Source organism: Peromyscus leucopus, chromosome 1 (genome assembly GCF_004664715.2).
Source record: "Peromyscus leucopus breed LL Stock chromosome 1, UCI_PerLeu_2.1, whole genome shotgun sequence".
In the NCBI taxonomy this organism is placed as follows: Eukaryota; Metazoa; Chordata; class Mammalia; order Rodentia; family Cricetidae; genus Peromyscus; species Peromyscus leucopus.
The window spans coordinates 6,793,706-6,810,443 of NC_051063.1; the positions used below are offsets into that span (position 1 = coordinate 6,793,706).

General features: G+C 38.9%; 1 protein-coding gene and 1 non-coding gene across 2 annotated transcripts; one reads left to right on the forward strand and one right to left on the reverse strand.

The window, feature by feature from the left end:
* Positions 1–10,060: 10,060 nt before the first annotated feature.
* LOC114703514 lies at positions 10,061–10,164 on the reverse strand. Its single transcript, XR_003736142.1, has one exon. It is a non-coding gene; the product is annotated as a small nucleolar RNA U13 (small nucleolar RNA).
* A 3,266-nt stretch (positions 10,165–13,430) lies between these two features.
* On the forward strand, positions 13,431–14,384 carry LOC114703479 (olfactory receptor 1444). The gene has a single exon (XM_028884325.1). The coding sequence runs from the start codon at positions 13,434–13,436 to the stop codon at positions 14,382–14,384; it is 951 nt and encodes a 316-aa protein (XP_028740158.1). The 5' UTR covers positions 13,431–13,433.
* Positions 14,385–16,738: the final 2,354 nt, after the last annotated feature.

Consider the following 16,738-nt stretch of genomic DNA (forward strand, 5'->3'; position numbering starts at 1 on the left):
AGTTTGAAATTATGCCGTGTAGCCTATCTGACAGCAATGCAACAAAGCTTAAAATTGACAGCAAAAACTGTAGTAAATACACAAACTCATGGAGATTAAACAACTTATTCTTTCATGATGAATGGACCAAGGAAAAAAAATCAACACAAACAAAAATTTTCCTGAAACTAAATGAAAATGGACGCTTGGCTCAATCTGGGAGGAGGGGACTGGACCTGCCAGGACTGAGTCTACCAGGTCGATCTCAGTCCTCGGGGGAGGCTTTGCCCTGGAGGAGGTGGGAATGGGGGGTAAGCTGGGGGGAAGGGGATGGGGGCAGGAAGGGGGAGAACAAGGGAATCTGTGGCTTTTATGTAGAACTGAATGGTATTGTAAAATAAAATAAAAGGGGGGGGGGAAGAAAATGCAATCCAACAAAACCATTGGGACACATTGGAAGCAGTCCTACAAGGGAAATTTATAACTCTTAAGTACCCCCATTAAAAAAAAATCAGAAAGAGGACAAGTAAATGACTCAATGACATGACTTAAAAAGATGAAAAAGAGAACAGAGCAAATCTAAGACCAGTCTATGGCAAGAAAGAATAAAAATCAAAGCGGGAATCAATTGAATAGACACAAAACAAAAAAATAGTGAATCTAAGAACTGGTTCTTTGAGAAACTAAACAAGACTGGCAGAACCTTGGCCCAGGTAACCAAAAGCAAGAGAGGACCCAAATTAACAGAAGCAGAAAGGAACAGGGAACATTACAATTGACACACACACAAAAGAAAACTATAGTCTATTATTTATGATAAACAAAGACTCAAAAATACTCCAAATATTTGCAAATAGAATACAGACATAAGTCAAAAAGATTATACACTATACATGTGTTGGCTTCATCCTTGCAATGCTGAAATGGTTCAATATAGGCAAGTCAACAAATGTAATAACTCAATGTAAATGGATTTAAAAACAAAAATTGTGTGGTCATCTCAATAGATGCAAGACAAGACTTTGAAAAACAATTCAATATGCCTTCATAACAAAAGTCCTAGAGAATGTAGAGCTAGACAGAGTATGTCTCAGCAAAATAAAAGCTATATATGAGAAACGCACAGTCAACATCCTTGTAAATGGGAAACAGCTTGAAGCAACTCCACTGAAGTCATAGTTGCAATAGGGATGTCCATTATTCTCACTCCTTTTAAATATTGTATTTTATTTATTTTTTTGAGCTAAATTCTTTTTTTTAAATTTTATTTTATTTTACAATACAATTCAGTTCTACATATCAGCCACGGATTACCTTGTTCTCCCCCGTCCCGACCCCCTCCCCTTCCCCCCAGCCCACTCCCCATTCCCATCTCCTCCAGGGCAAAGCCTCCCCCGAGGACTGAGATCGACCTGGTAGACTCAGTCCAGGCAGGTCCAGTCCCCTCCTCCCAGGCCAAGCATAAGCCCCAGGTTTCAAACAGCCAACTCATGCACTGAGCACAGGACCCAGTGCCATTGCCTGGACGCCTCCCAAACAGATCAAGCCAATCAACTGTCTCACCCATTCAGAGGGCCTGATCCAGGTGGGGGCTCCTCAGCTATTGGTTCATAGTTCATGTGTTTCCATTCGTTTGGCTATTTGTCCCTGTGCTTTATCCAACCTTGGTCTCAACAATTCTTGCTCATATAAACCCTTCTCTTTCTCGCTAATTGGACTCCCGGAGCTCCACCTGGGGCCTAGCCGTGGATCTCTGCATCCAGATCCCTCAGTCATTGGATGGGGTTTCTAGCATGACAATTAGGGTGTTTGGCCATCCTATCACCAGAGTAGGTCAGTTCCGGCTGTCTCTCTACTATTGCCAGCAGTCTATTGTGGGGGTATCTTTGTGGATTTCTGTGGGCCTCTCTATCACTTTGCGTCTTCCTATTCTCATGTGGTCTTCATTTACCAAGGTCTCCTATTCCTTGTTCTCCCTCTCTGTTCTTTATCGAGCTGGGATCTCCTGCTCCCACAAGCTCTCTTTCCCTCGACCCTCGCCCTTCTTTCCCCCCACTCATGTCCAGGCTGTTCATGTAGATCTCATCCATTTCTCCGTCATTGGGCGATACCTATGTCTTTTTTGGGGTCCTGTTTTCCAATATGGCACTTTCTTGGAAAATTGGGAATCAATCTCCCCCAAGTTCCCCTATACCACTCTTGGGCATATACCCAAGGAATGCTCAATTGTACCACAAGAGCACTTGCTCAGCTATGTTCATAGCAGCATTGTTTGTAATAGCCAGAACCTGGAAACAACCTAGATGCCCTTCAACTGAAGAATGGATAAATAAAATGTGGTACATATACACAATGGAATACTACTCAGCAGAGAAAAACAATGACATCATGAGGTTTGTAGGTAAATGGATGGATCTAGAAAAAATCATCCTGAGTGAGGTAACCCAGACTCAGAAAGACAAACATGGTACGTACTCACTCATAGGTGGATACTAGATGTAAAACAAAGATGACTAGACTTCTACTTAAATATTGTATTTTAAACACTAGGTGAATCAATAAGGAATACAAATGGGGGAAGAAAAAGTCAAATTATCCCTATTTACAGATGACATGATACTATACACCAAAATTCCTCCAAATTATACCAGAAAAAGTGATGTACAAATTCAATAATGTGGTATAATTCACAATCAACTTGCACAATTCAATAGCTTTTCTGTACACCAACAATAAACGTACAGAAAAAGAGAACATGAACAAACTCACATTCACGTTAACCTCAAAATTTAAAATATCTAGAACCTAACCAAGGAAATGAAAGACTTCTACAATTTCTTGCAGAGGACCTGGGTTTGGGTCCAGTACCCACATTGCTGCCGACAAACACCTGTAACACGAGTTCCAAGTGATCCAGTGCTGTCTGACTTCTGTGCACATCAGGCATGCATGTGGTACATAGGCATACACACAGACAAAACATTCATACATATAAAATAAATAAATACAAAGATAAAATAAAAAATACTATCACAAAATTTTCAAGTCATTGGTAATCACAAAGTACTTTGAGTGTGTGGTAAAGCCATTTATTCACAGAACTTTATAATATCCTTACCTCTAGGTAGCTTAATAGGTTTCACCTAATTTAGTGGTGGTAGATGAGTGTGAGAGAGAAAGAGTGGACAAGTGCCATTATTTCCACTTACTATGGAAAAATGATTGATTAGATGCATATACCTAATCATTCAATTTACTGGTTTAGAGCTAGAATCATTGTGTTCTGTGCCTTTATATTTTATTAATGCCTGTGTGTGTGTGTGCATGGTGAATGTATGTGTGTATGTGTTCATGTGTGCACACATGTTCATTCACAGACTAGAGGTTGGCTTGGAGTATCTTTCTCAATCCCTTTACACTTTATTTTCTGAGTCATACTCTCTCACTGAACCTGGAGCTCATCAGTTCAGCTATGCTGATTGTCCAGTGAGTTGTAGGGCTCATCCTGTCTGCCTCCTCAGCACTAAGATTACAGATGCACACCATTGTGCTTAGTTTTTCACATGGGTACTGAAATCTGAAATTAGATACCCATGATTGCATGGCTGGCACTTTACCAAATGAGGCACCCCCATACCTTGTTCCTTTGCTTTAGATGCCTCCTCTTAGGTTTAGATTATTCTGTATCTATAATGTTAAATGGCTCTAAGAGACATGGGCTATGGAGTGAACATTCAAAGGAGAAGCAGGTACACCGAAGCATCCAGGTGGTCCACCTCTCTAGGATTTGCTGTTTGGATATAGTGACAAAAACAGGATCCCTGGAATCAGATCAAGACAAGTTCCAACACTGATTCTGTAACTTGAAAATGGTATGAATCTTGGTTGAGTTGCTTACTTTCTCCAAACTTCAGGTTCCTAATGTGTTAAATGTGAGTACTCCCCACATGGGTTTGCTGTAAGGATAAAGTGAGATAATAAGTGACTTTACTTACAAAATGCAAATTCAAGGGGCTTGGGGCCGGTGGTTCAGTGGTTAAGAGGACCGGCATCCACATGGTGGTTTACACATACAGCCCCAGTTCCAGAAGTTTCAACACTTATGGTCTACATGGGCATCAGGCACACATACAGTGGATAACAGGCTGAGAAAGAAATCAGAGAAACATCACCCTTTAAATCGCCATAAATAATACAAAATACCTTGGGGTAGCTCTAACTAAGCAAGTGAAAGACCTGTATGATGAGAACTTGAAGTCTCTGAAGAAAGAAGTTGAAGATGTCAGAAGATGGAAAAATCTCCCATGCTCATGGATAGGTAGGATTAACATAGTAAAAATGGCAAAAGCAATCTATAGATTCAGTGCAATCCCTATCAAAATCCCAACACAATTCTTCACAGACCTAGAAAGAACAGTACTCAACTTCATTTGGAAAAACAAACAAACAAACAAACAAACAAACAAACAAACAAAACGAGGATAGCTAAAAGAATCCTTTACAACAAAACCACCTCTGGAGGCATCACCATCCCTGACTTCAAGCTCTACTATAGAGCTATAGTAATAAAAACAGCTTGATATTGGGATAAAAACCGACGTATGGACCAATGGAATCAAATTGAAGACCCTGGCATTAACCCACACACCTATGAACACCTGATGTTTGACAAAGATGCCAAAAGTGTACAATGGAAAAAAGAAAGCATCTTCAACAAATGGTGCTGGCATAACTGGACATCAACATGTAGAAGATTGCAAATAGATCCATATCTATCGCCATGCACAAAACTCAAGTTCAAGTGGATCAAAGACCTCAATAGAAAGCCTGTTACACTGAACCTGATAAAAGAGAAAATAGGAAATAGTTTAGGTATGTTCCCTGTATTCCTGATCTCTCCAAGACCTTTATCATTAAGTGGTGTTAGATTTTATCAAAGGCCTTTTCAGCATCTAATGAGAGGATCATGTGGTTTTTTTCTTTTAGTTTGTTTACATAGAGTATTACGTTGACAGACTTTCATATGTTGAACTGTCCTTGCATCTCTGGAATAAAGCCTACTTGATCATGGTGGATCTATTTGGAGATGAAGAGCTGAACTGATCTTGTGAAATGGCCAAACCCTGAAGGCATCAGAGTAGTCTGATCAAAAGTATTTACTTAGGAATTAAGAGATACTGGGAGCAAAAGAAAAAAAAAATACATTCAGTGCATGAGAAACTAATAACATACAAACAGAACAATAATTTAAGTTATCCAATAAGTTAATGAAATACTCTAGAGACTAGACTCTCATCCAAGACTGTTTCATCTAAGGTTACTAGCAGAGTCTAGTGTAAGATACTTAATTTTACAGAATCCTGAACACTTATATGGGGAAAGATCAAATTATTTCATAGCTCCAGATAGTCTGGGTCTTACCTGTCAGAACTATGTGTCTATAGATGACATTTTCTTCTTTACTCATCTTCTCTCACCCCCTGTGTTTAGTTTTTGCATCTCTCTTTTTTGTCTCATCATCTTCTCAAAATTTCTTGTTTTAAGTAGGAAGGAAGAAATCTGAATATTCAGTGTAGGACATGTGGAGAGAAGATAAAAGTTTACATAGTTGTAAGAATGGTACAGAACTATTTGAGTTTTATCACCTAGCTGACTACCTACTTGAGCATGATATAATTACTTCTTTTATGAAATCTTTAACTCATTACAGCATAAGTTTTACATGGAGATATTTTTATGAGAGGAAAGAAAAAGTTAGCAAATATTCTTCACTTTTATAATGCACTGTACTAAAAAAACACTTTTAAGAATCTAGAAAAAGCTGGGTGGTGTTGGCCCATGCCTTTAATCCCAGCACTTGGGAAGCATAGGCAGGCGGATCTCTGTGAGTTCGAAGCCAGCCTGAGCTACAAAGTGAGTTCCAGGAAAGGCGCCAAAGCTACACAGAGAAACCCTGTCTTAAAAATTAAAGAGAGAGAGAGAGAGAGAGAGAGAGAGAGAGAGAGAGAGAGAGAGAGAGAGAGAGAGAGAGAACCTAGAGAAACAAGATGCTCTTGTAGATTCTTGAGAACATTTCTAATTTCCCATGTTGATTCCTGAAAGGAAAAGTAGACCACATGACAAAAATAAAGATTTTGTGTCTGAGAGCTATCTTATTTACTTACTTTCTAGAACTATGATATACTTCTGGCTTGTTGGGTATATTCCCTGTATATTAGCCATTTCTTTGAGAAGACCTTGTTCTTTTACTGATAAATAGTATTAGAAAAAGATGTCAAAGTTAGGAATACATAGATGTTTTAAAATCTGTAGGATTAGTAAAATTACTATTTCTCAAAGAGTTGTGTGAATGTGAAATGAAATCACACATACAGACAAGGATTAGAATGTAGTAGACACCCTGTATGTATTAATTCAGGAAATTAATATCAATGACTCAGCATACATGCTTCTTGTCAACTCTATGCCTGAGCTCATTTATAATTAAGCTTATCAGAAAACAGTTTCCTGAAAATATTTTTGTTCACAGTCATCTTTGTACTTGAACTTGTGCAATATTAGCTGGGTTTATGAAAAATAGAGTTTTTTATAGTCCTTTTTTGATCATTTAAAAATTCCTCCCCATTGAGACTTGGGTAAAGAGCCAGCTTCTAACACAGGAAATCTTTGAGGTGAGGGAAAACTGTGTATATTCAAAGATTTCTTTCAGGACACTTTGATGGGATTTTCCTGTTAATGATCTTAGCTTTCAGCCAGAAGGAACTGGCTTTCCTTTGTCTCCTGAGATATCTTTCAGGAACGTTCATATTACAGCAATGCCTTAGTCCCCTCAGGAAGGTGTTGTTTTGATTGTACGTTTGCATGTCACTGAGCTCTGGATTGGGCTTGACTCCTTGGGGATGTTCCCTTCAGAGGATCCTATTTACATACACACCAATCTCTCAGAGATCTCAGTCTCTCACTCAGTTTGGTGTGGCTCTCAGGGTAGGTTCTCTGTAGCAACCTCTTAACCACCTTTGAACTTTTATCACACTTGAAATTGAAAGACCCCAGAGACCAAACAGTTCTTTTTATTTTACAGGACTCAAAAAGGCCAGTGGTTGAAGCCAGTTCTGAATTAGGATCTCAGAAGTCACAAGACCATAGGTATGTTTTCTTGACTTTTAATTTTTTAAAATTAAAGTAACATTCTTTATGTTGTGGGTAGAAATAAAGAGGTGGTCTTGGAGGAAGGAAGTCAGAACATAGATATAAAAGACCCAGATTCTATTTCCCAGGCTCCTCTTCTCCATTTCACAAGATACAGAAGTTTCCGATAGGTACCTTTCAGCCACTTTGCTTAGACAAGACAGCCATTGACACAGCCGTTACTAAATGGGATGTTGCCACCAAATGTCACTCATAAAACCCGAGGAACAAATTCAAATGCTTGACCCAGAGTTGAATAAAGTCATAGATAATTAATTTATATTTAACACGCCTATTGAGCATACAGTAGCTGAATTTTCCCTTATTTTGCTCCAGGTCATTTTCTCTTGATGGTATGAAGCTGATTTGCCTACAGTTCTACAGCAAATAGCCATGAAGCTTATTATTTTAGCCAAGCATGGTGGCACATGTCTTTCCTGCCAGTTACTCATAGGCTGAGACAATAGGGTCATTTTACCAGCCTGAGCAATATAGCAAGTTCTTATCTCAAAAAGGGCCCAATCTTAACCTAGATGTGGCATTGCAATTCATTCACTTGGTTAACTAGCATTTAACTCTGTGGTTGCCAGTAATCTAGGCAATGAATAAATCATCCAACAAATAATAAACAAAATAGTATCTGTTACTTCCTTCATAAAATTTAGTCATCCTATTGACATTACAATTGGGGTATGAAGACTGAGGGACTCTTCACACTCCTTTGATGCAATGCAAAATATGCTTGGATGGAAAATACAATGAAAATTGATGGCAGAAGCATTTGTGTAGGTGCTTTGGAAAAGAACTCAGAATTCACCCTAAGTCAGCTAAATTTAATTCTTGGAAATTTTCTGTTTTTATCTTGCCTTATATTAGGAAAAATAGGTTGATATATGATGTGGGATGGTTTATGTTTTCTTGATCAAACAATGAGAGGAGTTAGCAAGCTACTTTCCTTCCTGGAATCCCTTCACTAATAAGCAACAACATTTGATTGGAACATTTGACTTTGAACTTGTCACTTCATCTCACCATGCCTCAGATTCTTCACATCTGTATGATCTATATCACTCATATCTATGTCACCATCTTATCCATCCAATCACACAATTATTGACTGAAGATATGGACACGAACACTTTATAAATTCTGGAAGTGTTCTTTTGAATAATCTTTAAAACTGGACCCACCATTAAGGACACTATATTTCATGAGATATTGTGATGATTTTTCACAGAAACACATTTAGGAAAAATTGGGGGGAATTGTTTTAAAATCTAGTGAGTAGAGGCCAGAGAAATGGCTAAGTGTTATGTAGCACATATGATCTGCACTGATTAATTGTCTAGCTCATTGTGTTGATAAAGTTGATGTTGAGAACTCTGGCCCCAAGAAAGTGTATAAGTGAGAAAATTAGTAGTTATGTGATCTCCAGGGGCAACACATGATTCAATTTTTAAATATGTTAGATTAGGACACTGTCTGCTAAAGAGACAGAGTACTGTGCCTGCTAAATTGGAAAGCATACAAATGTCAAAAAAAAAAAAAAAAAAAGGCTGGGTAAGGCAGTAAACAATACAAATGAGGGTATTACAGGAATAGTGCTTATAAAGGTGTCCCAAGCTGGCTGAACCAGTATTTATAAAATCAGGCACACTTCTTGAATGACCATCCAAATAGAACAGACTGACTGTGATGTCTTGTTCTTTCATGTTATATAAAAAGGGCTCCTTAACAAACTGATAGTGGTGGCTGCTTTCTAAGGCAAACTAAGGCCAAGAGGAAACCAAGTGCTCTCCTAATTCCCATTTCTCTCCTTCCCTTTTCTCTCTCCACATTTCTTCTCTTTCCTCTTCTTAGCCTGCTTCCCCCTCCCCTCATTGTGTAAGTAGGGACAGGCAAAGTCTACAGTGCAAATACTTCTGGAAGAGGAAAAATAACTGAAGGAGGGAATTCTGCAAAGTAGGATACAAGCCTTTCTCCAGCCCTGACTTTCTCCAAATGTATTATTTCCTCTGGACATACTTGTACATAAGTCTAAGCTAGTGTTTTGGCAGGAAATGTGGACTCAACTGGACAAAATAACTGTAGCCTGTTTGTCGTTAATTTAAAAACATGAAAAGTTTTTTATTCTTTGGAATTGATGTTTTGTTTAATTTACAGAATGTTTATTTTTATTTATTTATTTATTTATTTATTTATTTATTTATTTATTTATTTATTTATTTTGGTTTTTCGAGACAGGGTTTCTCTGTGTAGCTTTGTGCCTTTCCTGGACCGGGCTGGCCTCGAACTCACAGAGATCCACCTGCCTCTGCCTCCCGAGTGCTGGGATTAAAGGCGTGCGCCACCACCGCCCGGCATCAGAATGTTTATTTTTATGAGCAAGGATCCGTGGTTGACTGAGTGAGCCAAGAAGGAATTAATACCATCACTGTTTCCAGGGTCTTAAATCAAGTTGAAGTACTGGGTTTCGGTATGACTAAATGTGTGATAATCAAGACATAAGTGCATTGAGGGTACAAAGGGAGGAGGACTTAACTGTAATAGGACCAACAGCAAAAACTTCTACACACATATAAACTGATGCATATATACTTACATTAATATAATTATGAAATATTCACTTATATTTTTAAAACCTAAATGCTATAAATACTACACCTTCTCTTTAGCTATTCTATGTTTTAGAAATAAACTTATAAGAATATTAGAAACTATATTTAAAATCTCTGGATTTAGTTTGAAATTTTCCAAGGTTTTAATTCAATTTCCAATGTTATCTTTATATGACTTTGATCAATAGTCTTTAATTATTGATTAGTCTTATCATTCTTGTTTTATAATGATAGCTTTTTAGTACTCATGAAGAGACATGATATCATTTTTTTTGTATCAGATAGATAAGGTGCAGATGCTATCACAAGGTTTGTGGGAGACACATATCACGGAATGGTGTGAACACCCAGTCATCACAGTCATGAACCAAAAAGGGATCCAGATATCCAGTTTAGCAAGAAAAAAGAGAGTATAAATTATACTGCCACTGGAAATAATCTAATGCAAGATGGAAAAGTTCTCCATGTGTTTTAATTTACAGAAAATTATTTTGTTCTCCTTTTATTGAAAGTAGGTTCTTTTCTCATACAACATATCCTGATTACAGTTTCCCCTTCCTCAGCTTCTCTCAGTTCCTCCCCACCTTCCCTCCTATCCAGATCCACTTCCTTTCTGTTTCTCATTAGAAAGGAATAGGTTTGGAAGAGATGGCAAAACATAAAATAAAATACCATAAAATAAAACAAAGACTACCACTTTGAAGTTGGACAAAGCAAACCACCTGAAGGAATAGAGCCTAAGAGAAGGCACAAGAATCAGAGACCTATTTGTTCACACACTCAAAAGTCTCATAAAAACAGTAAACTGGGAGCTGCATGCAGAGGAGCTGGTGCAGACCCATGCAGGCCCTGTGCATGCTGCTTCAGTCTCTGTGAATTCATATGAGCTTTCTTAGTTGATTTAGAGTACCTTGCACTTCTGGTGTCTTTCAACCCCTCTGGCTCTTACACTCTTTCTGCCTACTCCTTTGTATGGTCCCATGAGCTCTGAAGGAAGGGATTTGATGAAGACATCTCCTTTATAGATGTGTATTCCAGGGTCTCTTTCTCTGTGCATAATGTATGATTGTGGCTCCATATTTATACCCATCTGCTTTAGGAATATTCTCTGGTGATGGCCAAGTAAGGCACTGACCTATGAGTATAGCAGAATATCATTAGAAATCACTTTATCATCATTTTTTTAAGGACCAGCTGTGTTTGGTTTTACTCTGAGTTTCTGGGCTATCTAGCCACAGATTGTTGGTTACCCAAGCCACCTCAAGCATGGGCTCCATCTTGTGGCGTGGGCCTTAAGTCAAATTAGAACTTGATTTGCTTCTCCCACAACCTTTGTGAAACCATTACTCTAGCATATTTTGCAGGCAGGACAGCATTGTAAACCAAAGGGGTTGTAGATTGGTTGGTGTTTACATTCCTTTTTTGGTAGTATCAGCTCCCAAGTGTTGATTTTAAGATAAAAATGTGTTAAATTCAAGGAGAGATTTTGGAGAGAGATATAGTGAATTCTATATATATTGATTTCTATAGTCTATGTGATTTAATTATGCACATATACAAGTTTCACAAAGTTTCTATTGAGATCATATTATTAAGGCAGAATGAAGCAGAGAAGGAAGAATGGATTCACATTATTTTACTTCACAGTTTTCTTTTTCTTATTGTTGAAAGGTGGGTAAGTCTCAAAACTGATGTTGCCAGATACAACCACATAATAATGTGCATGCACATGCACTTTGAACTCGGAGATGCAGAGATGGATTTGACTTTGACTTTGGTTAATTAGGTATTCTCATTTCGTATTGTGAAGTGTTGTGGGCCGCAGGAATATATCATAAGAACTCAGCTGGTTATGGCAAAGTCACTACCTGGAGAGATCATGGAATTCCTCCAGAGGAAGCCAAATCCCAAGGAGTTTTTGGTGTTACTTGGCTTGTTATATATCAGCTGTATTCTGTTATGAAAATCATGTGTGCCTTCATAGCTTTCCCAATTGACTTTTCCCTAAGAAGGACTAACAGTGTAGACAGAGCACTCTCTGGACATACACATTCCAGGTAATTTGGAGAACAGCCTCAGGGAAAGGCTTTCTCTGGAATCAGATATCTCCCTTGGCCACTTTCAAGGACTACAGGATACACCACCCAGGTGGACGCCCAACTGCCAAGGACTAACAATGATAACAACCCACCTGAAAGTCTCCTGACTTAAATTCCACAAGGAGACACCACCCAGGGGGGCGCCCAATTTCCAAGGACTAACAAGTGATAGCAGCCCACGTACAAGTCTCCTGACTTATAGTAAATTCACAAGAGGACGCCGCCTAGGCCAGGTGGACACTAAGTAATAGTTTTACACAATTTAGCTTAGGCCCTCCTTTCTTACAGCCTCACTAACTTTATAGACCTCTAACTACTTACCTAACCACTTCTAGGAATATTTAGATAAACTTCTGTGCTAACAGCTATGCTCAGCCAGAACTCCCAGTTCAAGCCTCCCTGTATCACCAGAGGCATCTAGCTGTACACAGGTTGCCTAGAGACTGAGCACACTTTCCCCCACCCTGCAGAAAAACGGCAGACAGCTTGGACAGATAGGAGCCACAGGAAAAAAGAAGACAGTTTTATTTTCTCCCATTGACCTAGCAACTTATAGATTTTTAACATCCTTTACCAAACACATTTAAGGTTATAGTTGTGCACGTAAGACCCCTCTTCTTAGATATTACCCATATTTAGCCTTTAGTTGATTCATTAGTCACTTCCCCTTTGGGTCACAAATGGTAATTAACAACTAGTGCCCTTCTTTGTAATTCTTATCAACCCTCCATTTGATCCTGATAGTGGACAATCACTGCCTGAGGAAGTTCAGGCTGAGTGTCCTGGGTGGAGGGGAGGATTGTGATTTTGGGGAGATATATAACTGTAAAGCAGAGGACAGGACGGGGAAGAGAGAAGAGAATGGAAGAACGAGATGGGTAAGAACTTGAGAGGAACGAGCTGAGATGGGGAAGAACTAGATTAAAGAGCTAAAAGAGAGGACTAGAGGAACGAGATGGAAGATGAGGAAGAGCCAGATGGGGAAGAACAAGATGAGGAAGAGCCAGATGAGAGAGAAGGAGACAGGAGAGGAGCTGATAGGGTAAAGAACTAGATAGATGAGAACCTAGAGGGGACAGAACTAGATGAAGGAATTAAGATAGAACATAGAGGGGACAGTAGATAAATATAGAGAGAAATCAAACAAGAAAGGAGCTAGACATGAGAACAGAACTGAAGCTGTGTATAAAGGATGTTATGCCAGAGGAATTAAAGCGAATGGATCAAAGAACTCTGAGTGCGTAGACTGATTTACCGACCCTAAAGATTCTCTGCTGGTTGATAGAGCCTTCCGCGGACCCTGGGAGGGGACTATCGAGGGGCTGGACCCCCATAGTCCTCGTTAGTGAAGTTATTATCTTTGTGATCTGTAAAATAGGCACATTGTAGTCATCTCAAATGATTTAACACTATAATAAAATGAAAGGGTAGATCATGGTACATTTTTCATATATGTTAGTGTCCTTTTTTTTATATCTTCAAAATGTCCTCTTTTATAGCTTCATGGCTCATTCTCTTTAAACACCAGGTAAAATTCAAGCTGACTGCAATGGAGAACAGCACAGAAGTGATGGAATTCATCCTGTTGGGGTTGACAGATGACCCCAAACTTCAGGTTCCTCTACTCCTGATATTTTTGTTCATCTACCTTGTTACTCTGATTGGTAATGGAGGGATGATGGTCATTATCTTCTTAGACTCCCATCTCCACACTCCCATGTACTTCTTCCTCAGTAATCTGTCCTTTGTGGATCTGGGATACTCATCTGCTGTAGCTCCCAAGATGGTGGCTGCATTGCAGTCAGGGAACAAGGTCATCTCCTACAATGGGTGTGCAACTCAGTTTTTCTTCTTTGTGGGTTTTGCCACTGTTGAGTGCTATCTCCTGGCCTCCATGGCTTATGACCGGCATGCAGCAGTGTGTAAGCCTCTTCATTACACCACCACCATGACAACGGGTGTATGCACCATCCTGACCATTGGCTCTTATGTCTGTGGCTTCCTCAATGCCTCAATCCATACAGCAGATACCTTCAGACTCTCCTTCTGTAGTTCTAATAAAATAAACCATTTTTTCTGTGACGTTCTCCCACTCCTGGCCCTTGCATGCTCCAGTACACACATCACTAGGCTTGTTGTCTTCTTTGTTGTGGGATTCAATGTCTTTTTTACCCTCTTGGTAATTCTCATCTCTTATGTCTTCATATACATTGCTATTCAAAGCATACAGTCTTCCAAGGGACGAAAGAAAGCTTTCTCTACCTGTGCTTCCCACCTCACCGCTGTGTCCATCTTCTATGGCACAATCATCTTCATGTACTTGCATCCCAGTTCTAGTCAGTCCATGGACACAGACAAAATAGCATCTGTGTTCTACACTGTAGTGATTCCCATGCTGAACCCCTTGATCTACAGCCTGAGGAACAAAGAAGTGAAAATTGCTTTCTGGAAAATACTCAACAATCTTTACCCTCCGTCTTTTAGTGTGAGGTGGAAGTAGGCGGGTAAGTAAGGGATCTTACATCTTCTGAGCCATTAAGACTTTTGAAGTCTGAATAATTTCAGTTCTACCTTCCCTAAGAATAGTGATTATTTCAATAGTATAAGAAGCAGCACTTGGAAATGTTTTGTTCTAGAGGATGATCTTCTGTAGAACAAACATAACCTGGGACATTTATGCTTTCTTGAGGGGTTCTCTTGACATTGCTTAAAGTAGATCAAAGCATACTGGTGAATGTGGTAAATTTCCGCTGCTCTTTTGTCTCCTTATTCAACATTGTTTGATTAGTACTTAACTTTCTAATACCAACAGAGTATTCTTCATTATTTTTAATGATGTATCAGAGAATGGTAGGGCTTGGACTAAGAATCAGATGATTTAGGATCAAATCTTAACACTTGCCCTCTGTCTCCATTCACTTTCCTACTTCTGATTCATAGTTTTATGCTTCTGTATTCTCCATCTGCTTTTACCAAAGTGATGAGATAACTTTGGTAGCAAGTAATAAGCTACTAGGAATAATTCAACAGTTTCAATAGATGACCGCCATCAACTTTAACTTCAGTTCACATGCCTTTCTTTGGAGAGGCTGCCCTGCATTCTGTGCTTTTGGTTTCTGCCTAATGTATTTACCAACATGTGTAGAAGATTTGGAGAAAACTGGCAATTATTCCAAGGATCATGAAAAAAGATTTTTATCTTCTGAATTGAACTATTGCATTTTTTTCAGAACTATCAAGTTTGGCAAATCTAGCATAACTATGTATAATAGCCTTCTAGACTTTTGCTCTTATTTTTATTTTTTCAATAACCCCCCTCACCTCTGGCTAACTGTTGCAGTCTGGTATTTTTTAATTAGATTTTATAAGAACAAAAAAAGTCTGCCTGAATTTATTTCTTAAAATAAGAGTGACTCAAAGATGCACAGTGCAAACCTACCCTCACTCATATCTTGTTCCATGAGCCAAATGGTGTGAGAAAATATGTCTGCATGAGAATGGAGTAGTGATTAATATTGCTTCTTACATATTAACTGCTTGATGGTGTTTATAGATATAATTAATGAAAGTCACTATATAGTCTAGAATTTCAAAATATAAACAGATTTTGCCTGAACAAGAGTCAGAGGCCCAGAATATTGGCTGGTAAATAATGTCCCCTAGACATGACAGGGAAATGTACCCATTAACTCTTAACAATATGGTTCTATGAATAAGACCAACATAATGACACTACCAGTTGACATGATATATACATGTCACAATATTAATTAAAGAAGACATCGTGAGTTTGGGACAAAGGAATGTGGGAGGAGTTGAGTGGGGGAGAGAATGTGGTGGCAGTGATGTAGATGAAGTACTCATTTATAAAGTTCTCAAGAAGTAAAACTATAAAACGAGAAATAAAAGAGAAAAAAGCAGAGAGTGTAAGCAAAAATAGTTCAGAGTAGACCTAATGTAATCATATTTTAAGTATATTGCAAGTTAATAATGTACAGTTCAATTAAAATACAATGCTGTCTGACAGAAAAATGAAAAACAATCTCAAAAAAGAAACCCCTCAAATGAAATACATTAAATTTCACCTCAAATACAAAACTGAGTAATCTTTTTTTTAAAAATTTAATTTAATTAATTTATTTATTTAATTTTATTTTACAATACCATTCAGTTCTACATATCAGCCATGGGTTCCCCTATTCTCCCCCCTCCCACTCCCTCCCCTCATCCCCAGCCCACCCCCCATTCCCACCTCCTCCAGGGCAAATCCTCCCCCAAGGACTGCGATCAACCTGGTAGACTCAGTCCAGGCAGGTCCAGTCTCTTCCTCCCAGACTGAGCCAAGTGTTCCTGCATAAGCTCCAGGTTTCAAACAGCCAACTCATGCAATGAGCACAGGACTTGGTCCCACTGCCTAAAACTGGGTAATCTTAACTGTGTATATAGAACTCAAAGTTTAGTTTTAGATTGTACACAGGGAAGGCTTTATATAAGAAAGACACCTCATAGGTCTTGTGGAGAACAAAGCAAAGAGGGAGTTTTGGAATAGGAGGCCAACATGCAGGGGATCTAACTTTCTTGTCCCATGGTGACTACCACAGGGAGACATAGTAAGCTTCTGAATTGGAGATCTGGAGAACCTACATAGAGCTTGTCTATCCTCTTACCCACTGACTACCCCATCTATTCTTTCTCTACAATGTACCAGATACACACTGGATCCTACGTACAGTGCCCTGGCCTAATCTGGCCTGCCCTACCTGAACCACAACAGAATTTTAGGCTTCAGCCAGTACTCTCCCTACCTATTGCCCAAACAACAGGACTCTCTCCCATTATATTCAACCTTTCCAC

Bases quoted from the DNA above. Each gene is read 5' to 3' on its own strand.
- LOC114703479 (XM_028884325.1), top strand. From the start codon at position 13,434: ATGGAGAACAGCACAGAAGTGATGGAATTCATCCTGTTGGGGTTGACA.